Source organism: Sander vitreus, chromosome 20 (genome assembly GCF_031162955.1).
Source record: "Sander vitreus isolate 19-12246 chromosome 20, sanVit1, whole genome shotgun sequence".
Classification (NCBI taxonomy): Eukaryota; Metazoa; Chordata; class Actinopteri; order Perciformes; family Percidae; genus Sander; species Sander vitreus.
This window is the reverse complement of record NC_135874.1, coordinates 15,234,201-15,246,817: the sequence shown is the minus strand read 5'-3', so window position 1 is coordinate 15,246,817 and position 12,617 is coordinate 15,234,201. Positions and strand designations below refer to the sequence as shown.

The 12,617-nt window shown below is 41.2% G+C and overlaps 1 protein-coding gene across 2 annotated transcripts in view; it reads left to right on the top strand.

The window, feature by feature from the left end:
* The window catches only part of mnat1 (MNAT1 component of CDK activating kinase), a 37,089-nt gene that overhangs the window by 2,038 nt on the left and 22,434 nt on the right, over positions 1-12,617 (top strand). For both annotated transcript variants that reach the window (XM_078278005.1, XM_078278004.1), the window contains exons 2-6: positions 6,364-6,516; positions 6,888-6,961; positions 9,324-9,427; positions 9,620-9,760; positions 10,997-11,128. In XM_078278005.1, coding sequence (XP_078134131.1) covers positions 6,383-6,516; positions 6,888-6,961; positions 9,324-9,427; positions 9,620-9,760; positions 10,997-11,128 — 585 coding nt within the window. In that variant the 5' untranslated portion in view covers positions 6,364-6,382. The remainder of the gene's footprint in view (positions 1-6,363; positions 6,517-6,887; positions 6,962-9,323; positions 9,428-9,619; positions 9,761-10,996; positions 11,129-12,617) is intronic.

The window sequence follows — 12,617 nt, the reverse complement described above, 5'->3', positions numbered from 1 at the left end:
AAAGCAGGCGGTTAAGTCTTATTTTTAAACTATTTCCACTTGTGTTTAGCTGTATAATTATACTTTCTTAAATCTTAACGGTTGGTCGTTAACGTACAAAAGCCGTTGACACCTCATGAGCTTTAAGCTACAGCTAACGGTTTAATGTGCTTTCTGATCATAGATATGTGACAAGTATAAAGGCGGAAAATGACTTCCTGTCGGTTATGAATCCCAGATTCATATTGTTATTATAATATTAATATTGTTAAATATGCCTAGTGTTATCTCTTAGAAAGACTAAAGGTAACGGTAGCCTCAACAGGAGAGTTCACACAGTTTATAGGTGGTTTATGCTCTATCACAGCCTTAATAGGGCTGCATGACAACTGTCAATCTTGCTAGACATTGTTTATAAACATGACAGACAGTTAGCTCTTATTAATAACACTGCATTGCTACATTGTTGGCACCTGACCTGCTTATTTGTACCCCTCTTTAAAAATGTGCTGAAGGAGTGGTCAGTCCTTTGAAATAAGACTTTTAATGTAAAGTACAACAAATTCAGGATGGCAGAGAGATGAGGAGTATAAACTTTCTGTTTGAAGTTTTGACCACATAATGAGTACAAAATTATCCAGAGGTGGTAAAAAAGGAACAAAGACAGTCTAATCGACATAAGGACTGCACTGCATGATCATAGTATGACCAATGTGTTTTTTTGTGCTAAACTGATGAATAATGTTCTCTCTTAAGATGGTTCTTATGGACCCTACCGACTAAGGCAGGATCCATAAGGACCAGCTTATGGAGATGGTTCTCCTTAGAGACAGAAATCAGTCCCAGACCCATACCCTGTCCTAACCCAATCCATTAAAAATGCAACCTAGACATAAACGTTTCCACCTTCACACTTACCTTTAACCATCTCAAGACTGATCCCTAACATAACTTTTAATACGTCATTTTTTACTTACTTATTAAAGCCCTGTGGTGGGTCAGTTACAGCACTTATTACACTGGTGGGATTCTACATTTTGCATAAAACACAAAATAGAAAATGGCCATCACATGTTACCAGAGGCTAAAATATTAACTTATATTGAAAATTCTAATTAGATTAAATATCAAGTAAATTACATTTACAATAACATTAAACAACGTAAGCAAGTCTTTGCTCTTGTCAACCTGTAATTGGCAAATATATGGTATTTTATGTTAAGTGGAAAAAAATAATTTTGATTGACTGGATTGCTTATTAAACTATTGTAATAATTGTTCTAGCACTAGTTTACTCTAATGCTATTTATTGTGACGCTGCCGTTTTTATTGTGCTTCATCCTCATGTCAGTACTCAGTAAAAACTTGTTTGCTGTGCATTTTCCAATATTTAACCTTGTCATCTGTTTAAAAACCTGGTCATTTAAATGATGGGGGCATGTTTTCTATGAGCATCGTGCAATGACGGTGGTAGCCTGATGAGAGCATCTTTTCGACCCTGTCTGTTTATTGACCGTACCATCAGGAAGTGGCCGTGCTTTGTCATCAGGTCAGCGAGCTTATAACTCACCGCCTCTGTCTGGATGCAGGACTACACACAGAAAATTAAAATGATTCTGCAATGAAGCAATTTGGAGAGATGTCCTCCTAGCCCAGGTCACCTTGGATTCGTTCTTCAGAGCGGGTGCAACTGTGAATTAATGCACCTCTTGGAAACTGCTGCACTCTCAAACTGTATCAGTATTTGCATCACTGGTGTCATTTGTTTTTTTGTTTGCGGCTGGGTTTCCTCAAGAGTTGATAGATATGGAGGCCTGTACTGTAGCGTGAGCAATGTGATGCAATTTCACACTTACTGATTTCCCATGTTGATGCAATCAACTATGTGGAAAAGTGAATAAGAAAGAAAGGGAAATATGAAAAATATGAAATTACACAGAATAGAATTTGTCCTTTCTTAGTTTATATTATTACCATATCTTAAGTAAAGTATGACAGTCTGGGATGTGAATGTGTCATCCTATCAAATTGCAGTATTTGAATTTAGGGCTTGTTTGTCCATATATCCCAAATGTTCTCTGTTTTGTAATCACCAAAAAATTGATACCTTTGAGTTTTGGCCTGGGTTCGACAAAACAAGCAATTTGAAGATGTCACCTTGGGCTCTGGGAAACTGTTATGGGTAATTTTTCTGGGTTATAATATGGGCTAAATGATTAAATCGATTTATTGAAAAAATAAATGAATACTGAACCTAATCATTAGCTGCAGCCCTAGTTGGACTCTCTGCACTTGTTCATTTATATAGACAACTGTAAGCCTCACTCTACCTTGGCCTGGTTGAGTGGCCGTTCCAGTCTGGGCTGACCAGGCGATGCAATGCAGTATTGAGCTTCTCCACCTCTAGCATGCATCTAAATTTAAACCCCACCACAGCACATTTCGTATCCCTGTCACCGGGGTCATTTGATGTTATTTATTACCTTTGCACAATGACACCGGACCAATGTCCTTTGGCATTTGACACTAGTAGCCCGGCATACAGTGGTGATTACATGGGTCCACCCTCCATAGTGAGGTTGGGGATAGATACACCTCATTAAGTAGAAGCTAGTTTCCTGTACCTGGTAGCTGTATGTTCTAGGTAATTAGTGGGAAAAGTTTTTTCAGGCGTCCAGATTTCCAGAAGTAAAAGCTCTGTTCATTCATTTAGCTATAGATGGGATGGGGGGGGGAGCATGGATGGGCATAAAATACTTTTGGCTGAGTAATCAGTAAGTAAACGACACAGTCGTCAAGTAAACGACTGTGTACTTGAAAAATTAAACGAATGGATCAACAATTTTAGAAATAAATGTATTTGCTTTCTTGATGAGAGCTAGATGAGAAAGTCAATAGCAACCATAAGATGGTTAGTTTAGCATCATTTTTTATTTTATTTAATTTAACCTTTATTTATAGTTTTATAAAGACTGGAAGTAGTGGGGAATGGATAGTGTTGAACTAACTAAATTGTAAATTGTTGGTTATTCCACTTGAGTTGCTACACGGATTAAAAAAACAAGATATTACGTAATTAATAAGCTTTAGTGGTGCTAGGAGGCAGATTTGTTTGACCTTTTGACAGAGCCAGGCTAGCTCTTTCCTCCTGTTTCCAGTCTTTATGCTACGCTAACTGCCTCCTGGCTGTAGCTTTATATTTAACAGACGGACACAAGAGTGGCCTCGATCTTCTTTTCTTCTCTTTTAGCAAAAGATATATTTGTTTTTAAACGAAAACATAGTAGTGAACGTAGCCTTAGTCTCAGCAAGAATGCTAATAAGCATATTTCCCAGAATGCTGAACTATTTTTTTAAGACAGAAGTCCACTACAAGTTCCATAGGGCATTGTTGTAAAATAATTTAAACTTTTGTTGCCTTTGCTGTTTATAGAGAAGCTAACATCAGCCTTACCTCAGCTTCTGTTCCACTAACCTTTGGTTCTTGCCCATAGTATTGTTTCCTTTTTCAGATCCCTGTTTCTATTTTAAGGAACATTGGAATTATTTACAAAACTGTTCAAAATTTACTGTGGGAAAAACATTTTTGAAACCTGTATCTCTGCCCACTTTGCTTCTCTATAAAGCACACCAAATCTAAGCTTTACTTTTTTAAGATCACACAAGCCTACGCAAGCTTCCTGTGTAAGCAATCATACAATATCCTGGGCCGCAGCATTTTTTGACTGTACTGCTGCAGGTATTGTAGGTCACAGGACAGGACAGAGCATCTTAGCAGGTTTAAATTTGACAAAAAGCCAGCCCTATCCCGAATAAGTCGTTGCTCGGTGAAGATCAGGAGCCTTGTGGCAGAAACAAGTGAATTCAGCTCCTGTGAGTTTATAGGGCTGTTTTGTTTTTGCTCTTTCTTGCATAAGGAGGAGGCAGAGATGAAGGCAATGTCACCAAGGGGTGGTGGTGGTGGTGGGGAGGCCTCTTTGCTGAGCCAGGGCCCTGTTTACCCTCTTCTTACCACCCCCTTCTTTGACCTGCTGACAGCTGCAGATGGGAAAGATAGGAGCCTGGAGCTCTGAGCAGGACAGGTGAGAGAGGGAGGAGTCAGGAGTACTCAGTCAGCGACAACAGCCCTGGGACACAGAGATGGCAAGCTGCTAGAGATCTGTCGGCTGACTTAAATGTCTGTTCAGTAAGCCAAGTAATACGGCGTAGCCTTGGCAAGAGATATCTGGGTCCTCTTTTGATTACAAATTGCAACAGGCACACAATCCGAAAGCTGTCACTTAGAGAAGGCACATTTCAGAAGAAAGATGGCAAATTGACTCTAAAATCTCCTCCTTCCCTCTTAGTTGTTCACCTCTTTGCTCTAGAGTTACACAGGATTTCCCCTTTGGAGAGTTCTGTTGTGTGGTCCATTTATGGGGCAGGGGGCAAGCTACGCCCCACTCCTCGCCCAGTGTTGATGAATGGGCTCTTTGTGGGCCTGTGGAAACAAGCGGAATCCCTCCATCTACCTCCATATGGCCAGGCCTATACATCTCCTGTAGCCTGGGGCCACAATGAACATCTGCCTCTTCCAGGGTGCACTTGAGCAGGGGCTTCTCATGCACTGAAGCACCAACTGGACAACGCAGATGTTTCTGTCTGTCGTTCAGCTTTCATTTTTATTTTGTGGCTTCATCTAAACCAAGCTAAACTGGCATGCTTGTAAGATAGTCTGCTGCGATGCAAGTTATATCGGTTTGCTGAATGGCCCTAAGATCTTGATGTCACACTTGGCAGGTTGGGCTTGTTTGACCCATATCTAGGATGTTAGATGTAAACAGCCAAACTCCATGGCTCTGCAGTTTCTCCTTCAACTGCTTTTTTTCTTCTTTTTTTTCTTTTCTTTTTTTTCTTATCCTGCTGATGAAGTGAAATGTTTTGCATGATGAGTCTGTCATGATTGTTCTTAAAGGCTCCATCCCAAGAAAGCTTTTGACTAGGCACCAGTGTCTGAAGCCCAGTCCTCGACTTTGGAAATAAATTCATCAACCATACCAGCAATGATGTAGGGTGAAAAATCTGGCTTTTTCCCCATCAACTTTGCTCTATTTTGTTAAAACTGTTGGTGCTTAAAAGCAGATAGTGACATTTGAAAACCAGATGTTTTTTTGTGAAGGTGGTCACAAGCAGGAAGGTGAATTCCTGTGGAAATAAAGCTCTGCAGAGACTTAATTAAAAGAGTGTACTGTGCAAACGTTTGTTCAGGCCCTCCACCCCATCAGGGGAGATTTAGGAACATTCCCATTGTCTTCAGTGTCCACTCCTCGCTTGAGTGTGACTGATGGGTAAACGCCTACCTGCATAAATGTGTGATTGATGGCTAAGCTCAGGGTTGTGCCCTCAGCTAGGTCTGACAGTTGCCATGGAGTCATGTCGTCATGGTGCCTGAAGTAAACCTTCCTGTTTGAACCTGGCCTTTACCTAAAATTCCACAACACTAGTATCCGAAGAGTGTTTCTGCTTTTTGTTCAGAATGGTCAGGCGGAGAGGCATCTTTACTGAATACAATGATATGAGGAACCGAAGGCTGCCTGAAAAACTCATCATGACAGTGCTGTTCTGCTACGTAATTTGTCCTGGAAAGTAATCGAATTCATTAAAAAGATTTACAGTAGATACATGTGGCTTAAACGTGGCTCCTTTCATTTAGGCACTTTGTCAGGAATAATAATGCCATTTTCTGCCAGAAGAAGGTTGGGATTGCATGTAAACATACTGATGCTTTTTTTGGATATTAAAGTTAAATATTCAGATAAGATAATAATAATCAGATAAGCAATAATTACAATTCGTTTTAGAATACTTACTAATGAAATAAGGCATACACAAAAAACTGCAATTGTCCATCCGTATTTCTTTGCCAAAAATTACGTAAGACTGAGTCCATTCTTATAATGATAGACTACACTGTGAATTACAGAGCTGGATTTTATCATATTATGCAACGTGGCATGACTGAGGTCTGTTGAAATAACAATAAAGCAAATGTTTTTCCAGTGCAGACAGACACACCACTGATGGGGTGTCAGGCTAATTTCCTCTTGTCTGAGAGTAGGAGGCAGCCTAATCGACATTCCAATCATAATCGCAGCCATCTTTGAGCACTCAGAGGAAATATTCATATGGCCCATTATCACCCACTGCGCCTGATGATAACTTACAGACATGTAGAAAAAAAACAACACAAATTCGGTTTACTGTGAGGAAAATTGTATTTCAGCCACATACGCCCACACATGATGATTACAACTGACTCTCAGGCCTGCCTGGGAGGGCCACCTCTGGAAACATTCGACTCAGCTTGATGGCATTTTCTGTTTTGTTGTCCCCTCTCCCCCACAGATGTGAGAACTGTGTGGAGATGCTGTTTGTGCGTGGTTCGGGTAACTGTGTGCAGTGCGACACGCCCCTGAGGAAGAGCAACTTCCGCGTGCAGCTCTTCGAAGACGCGACCGTTGATAAGGAGGTGGAGATTCGCAAGAAGGTGCTGAAGATGTGAGTGACCAGGAGGGTGAGGGGTGTGGCTCTGCGTGTTTATGTGTCATCTAATGCCTCCTCCCACTTCTTAAGCCACCTTTGTCTTTCTCATTACGTTTGTTTTGTAGACAATGAGTCTCCCCGGGGGGCTCAAACGTTAAGGCTCTTTCCCTGCCAGGTTTTTACTTCTCAGCCCCTCCCTGGCTTTCCTCTCTCCCTCTCATCTGTTCTTTAATAGCCCCTAATTGACATCTAATGTGTGCCTATTAGGCAGTATGCAGACATGGTATTTTAAAATGGTTGATTTAATGGAGGCTATTAATGTCAGTGCATATCTGCTTTCATCAGGTTTTACTATTTGTCTCATCAGTTCTGTTCTATCTTTGCAGATACAACAAGAGAGATTTTGACTTCCCCAGCCTGAGAGAATATAACGACTACCTTGAGCAATTGGAGGACATAGGTAGGACCCGCTTGGAAGCCTCATGCTGAAACAGAGGGCAAAAAGGATGCTTATTAGTGTAATGATAACACGTCTTGACTGGCTACCTACCATGGACTTTTAGCATAGATATATTAAGAGAGCAGGATATGATGCGGCCAGTCAGCCTCATTACTACTTTGTCCCAGTGGCCAAACCGTGCTGCTGCAACAAAAAAAGCCCCTACAGCCCAATATGCATCTGCCTCATAGACCACCATTAGAGATGTCTGTAAAACTGTTGACAGGACACCTCAAACTGCAAATAGGGTCAATTATTACTCTTTGTATTAAACACTTAGGAAACCATGGAGTTTTAATATTTGCAAAACTTTCCCTGAGTTTAGATATTATTTTTTAATGTGTGACGTGATCCCAATGCAAAGTATATGGGCCGAGCGGGACAGGGAGGGCTGGGCCAAGCAGAGAGGCTAATGAGAATGTCATGTTAAAGTCAGATATCCAGTTCTTATCATATATTGATGGCATTCTTCTCTGATTGGTCAGCTGGCCCATTCTATTGTGTTGGGTGGGCTGTGCTTGCTCAGGCAGCACATTTGAAAAACTGGGCTGGCTTTCTCAAACAGTGACCTCATTAATAGAGGAATTTCAAATAGGAATGTGGGCAAGCTGTTTTCAGGCAGTTGAGAAAGGTGCTCCATTTGGAGTGAAATGTGTTTTTTTTTTGTACAAACCCCAATAACAATTAAGTTGGGACGTTGTGTAAAACGTAAATAAAAACAGAGTACAATGATTTGCAAATCTTTTCCAACCCATATTCAATTGAATACACTACAAAGACAAGATATTTAATGTTCAAACTGATAAACTTTATTTTTTCAAAAGCAAGCATCTGTGATGGTATGGGGGTGTGTTAGTGCCCATGGCATGGGTAACTTGCACATCTGTGAAGGCACCATTAATGCTGAAAGGTACATAAAGGGTTTGGAGCAACATATACTGCCATCCAAGCAAAGTCTTTTTCAGTGACGTCCCTGCTAATTTCAGCCAGACAATGCCAAGCCACATTCTGCACGTGTAACAACAGCGTGGCTTCGTAGTAAAAGAGTGCGGGTACTAGACTGGCCTGCCTATAGTCCACACCTGTCTCCCATTGAAAATATGTGGTGCATTATGAAGCACAAAATACGACAACGGAGACACTGGACTGTTGAGCAACTGAAGTCGCACATCAAGCAAGAATGGGAAATAATTCCACCTACAAAGCATCAACAACAAAAACCTCAGTTCCCAAACGCTTATTGGGTGTTGTTAAAAGAAAAGGTGATGTAACACAGTGGTAAACATGCCCCTGTCCCAACTTTTTTGGAACGTGTTACATGCATTAATTTCAAAATGAGTGAATATTTGCAAAAAAACTATAAAATGTATCAGTTTGAACATTAAATATCTTGTCTTTGTAGTGTATTCAATTGAATATAGGTTGAAAAGGATTTGCAAATCATTGTATTCTGTTTTTATTTACGTTTTACCAAATGTCCCAACTTCATTGGAACTGGGGTTTGTACTTTATACATCTATTACATACACAGAAAACTATATAACACACTAAAAGACTAGAAAAATCCCCAAAAAACCATAATAGGGGCTCTTTAAGTTGACTACCTCCCTTGTTTTTTACCTTGTTAAACACTCAAAATTCTCCTTAAATTTCCTCTTAAGCAGCCTTGAAGTTAATTTTTTTCCCCCATAGCTTGACAACAGCATATGAGTAAACATTCTGTATCCGCTCTCTCCAGTGTGTCAGTATCTCAGTTATGTTGAGAGAAATATTGAATTACCAGATGTCATTTTTAAGGCTGAACCATTCCATCAAATGGAAAATTCTACATGTCTTGAACCTCATTTTATACACTGTTTTCCCGTATTTCAGATGTCCGTATTTGTTATCTCTGGAACTCTTAAGATCTAAACTATAATTGAAAATAATAGTATTGTGGTTTTGAACAGGGGTTGTGAACAGGGGTATTATTTAAAAATGGGCGTAAAGGCGCACATTTTCAGACTGTCTCTGAAAGAATGTTCATAATGTTACACTCGGCTGTTGAAACGTGCATGAAAAGTGAGCTGAGAGAGAAGTTAACTTCTTATGAAGTATATTGGGTTACACTTTACTTAAGATATCTACATAAGAGTGACATGACACACACTGTCATGAACGTGTCATAAACATTATAAACTAGTAAGTCTCATTTGGTTTTTGTCATGACAAGTTAGGGTTAGAGTTAGGGTTCATGTGTCATGTCACTCTTATGTAGATACCTTCAAGTAAAGTGTTACCGTATATTGTCCCCTTTACGCTGGTTTGTGTTTTCTCAATGTAGTGTATAACCTGACAAACAACATTGAAGTGGAGAACACCAAGCTGCGGATGGAGCAGTACCAGAGGGAGAACAGAGATCTCATCCAGAGGAATAAGGTTAAACTTGTATGTACCGAGTATTTTCCCCACACATGCATAACACCTTCATTAATAATGATAATTAGGTGCTAAAATAAACACCTTGGAGAAGTCAACGTGTAGGATCAAGTACAATATGGCATCGCTACGGCTGGTGGGAAGTCAGCCCTGTGGTCAAAGATGTGACACAACATTTTGCAACATCCCTGTTCTCCTCAGACACGAGAGCAGGAGGAGCTGGAGGAGCTGTTGTTGCTGGAGCAGCAGGGCAATGAGCAGCGGAGACTGGACTTGCTGCAGGAGGAGCAGAGGCAGCTACAGGCCAAAAGGAAGAATAAGCAGGCTCTGCTGGATGAACTGGTGAGATCCAAACTTGTTGCATGTACATAGTATGTCCACAGTCTGGTGAGCAAAAAGCTGTCACATTATGACAGATGTTCCATATCTGACACACACACACACACACACACACACACACACACACACACACACACACACACACACACACACACACACAGCCTGAGGGTTCATGGCTGTGAGATCATTAAGAGACTATTACCAGTCATTGTGCTGTGAGCTGCATTGTTCTCATTCTGTGATTCAAAAAGCCTCCTGGCTCCATTGTGTTGAGCTACAGGCTTTGGAAGTGATTGTTCCTGCAGAGCGTGCTGCTGAAGGACCATCACAGATAGCAGGCTAAGCTGTGTGTTTGTTTGTTTAAGGCACACGGCCTGTTGACTGTAGGCAGATGAGATCAGCTCCAACCCCCCCTGGGGGAACTGTCCTGAGCTTTGACCTCTGTACATCCCTGTGGTCTCACACACATACACCAACACATACATTTAGATTCCTTGTTGCTGTTTGCTGAAGCAGTGGTTAACTAATCAATAAAACACATCACTGGGAACTCGTAACACACTTCTTGATTATTGTTCTTATCTAATGTAAACAACAACATTTTACATTATTTGTCTCCAGGCTTATTTTTTTTCTTGAACGTAATAACTTTTTTTCTCAACATTTTTGTGAAATGACGAGCATTTAACCATGTGATGTCATCCAAATAAAGCAAGTACATTCACTCAAACCAGGACTTATTAGTGTTGGAAGCCATTAAATCACTTTTGGTTTATTGTTAAATGCTAAGACACCTCTAGACTGTCCTACTGTGGCTGTCCACACCATCACAAATGTCCTACCTTTTCAGTGAACAAAGTGTCGAAGCTTGCACAGAGGTCTAAGAACAGACCTCTGTGCTTGGCAAGACTCCACTGGAGAAATTGAAATGCCCGACCTTGCATTTAATGGAGGTGAAGGCAGCGCAGTGCACTTGAAGTAGCGTTCTCTGCAGTGCCACAATTTTGTTGATATGGCTTGCATCAATAATGTGTCTGATAGCCTGAAAGCACCCTATGCTGATTGGGTGGGTATTGGGGCTGCTTCTGTTTTCATCTTTTCTCAACATGCAACAGTTACAAAAAGAGAAGGCTTCAACATATATAAGTGTCAGCCGAGCAGTTCTGGATGGAGCACGTTGTTGCATTTATCACACTCACTTAGATTAACATTCTCATAAAATCCCATTTATTTCTCCAGGAGCAGTCTCAACTTCCTGCCACCATCTTGCTTGCCCAGCACAAGGTCCGCGCTGCCAAGCTGGAGACCCAGATAGAGCAACAGAAGCAGGCGGTCAAACCTACCAGTTTATTTTCAACTGGAATCCATATGGTGAGTGCAACACTTCAGGCTTATTAGCTCTTTAACCCCAGTTCATACATACACATTCAAAGTGACAGCCTCTTGCCTGTGCTCAAAACATGCAAGGGACTGCGTTGGTGGGTGCGTGTCGTTTCAGCTACTTGTGAGATAATGAATTACCATCCAGGAAGCCCAGGACAATGGTTTATAATATTATGAGGAAGCGTTCTACAATTCAGCAAAGTTATCGCGGCAGCAATTATTTTTCACTTTAGCAATCTAGAGGTAAACAGTCGTAACACAGAGTGGCCTCATTCAAATGAATGAGAAGGCAAAAAAATGTCATGCTGTGGTAATGTCGGTCCGAACACGACCTTGCATGCATTTGTCAGAGTGGGCTTTGCTGCTTCAGGTGAAAGCAGGGTGAGCACTGTGAAACATGATAGCTTGAAGAAGCTATACCATCGCTTATCATAAATAACAAATGGTTACTATATTTACAATGAGCCCATGCAGGTTAAGGTCACATGGTTGTATACCTCTATGCACTGGTTGTATAGTGGGTCTGAACAGTTAAGGTCTTGGAGTGATTTTAGTTCAGTGCTAATTTAAACTTCATGTGGAGTGTTTGTTGACAATAGAGCAGTGATAAAAGTCCAGACCTTCAAAGGAGGATGTTCCTCCGTGTCTGGTGCTACTTCAGTGTGGGAACAGGGCCCTTACCCTGTCAGTCATGTCATCACATTCCTGTGGGCGTTCGGTGGGACCCACAGGGAGAGCATGTGGGCTCAGGGCTCTGGCCGTTTTGAGCTTGCAGCTTTGTGCTCACCCTGTCTGGAGAGACCTTTCATTTGGCTATCGTTTAGGTTTTCAGTCGTTTATTTTCATTTTACTGTGATGAGATAGGCTGTGTCATCACCCCCACCCACCCCCACAGCAACCCTCATGAGGCATGGTTGTCTTCCCACAGTTCAGTGATGCGTGGGAGAGATATCTGCTTAGTACTCACCTAGGCTCAAGCTGGAGCTACGTTTTGACATACTCAGGTATAACCCAGTTCTCTCTTTTCCCATCTTTTGAAGAAAAAAAACTTTTTTTTGTCTATCCTGCCCATTTTAATGTGTTATCCATTGGCATAGCTCTTTGGAACATCTGGGTTAAATAATCTAATGCAGTAATAATCATTGAGACAAAAACATTAATTTACTCATTAAACCCTAGAGACAACTGACTCTTCCACCAACCCATGGAAAAGCATTGCATTGATCCAAATGGAGGATTTGGTACTCTGACTCTCACCCCCTTGATATACACCGTGAAGTTAAACTTGCTGATGGAGAGAGAAACAGCACGATTGTATTGCTCTTGGCTTCGTCTGAGGCTGTTTTCCTCGCTTCTTTCTTCCCATTTCTCTTCATCCTCCCGTCCCTGAGCTCCTGTTGGTGTAGCAGAGCTCTAACCATGCATCTGCTGTGTTGGACTGAGAGACTTGAGTCAGGGGAACGTGTGGGTTTGGATT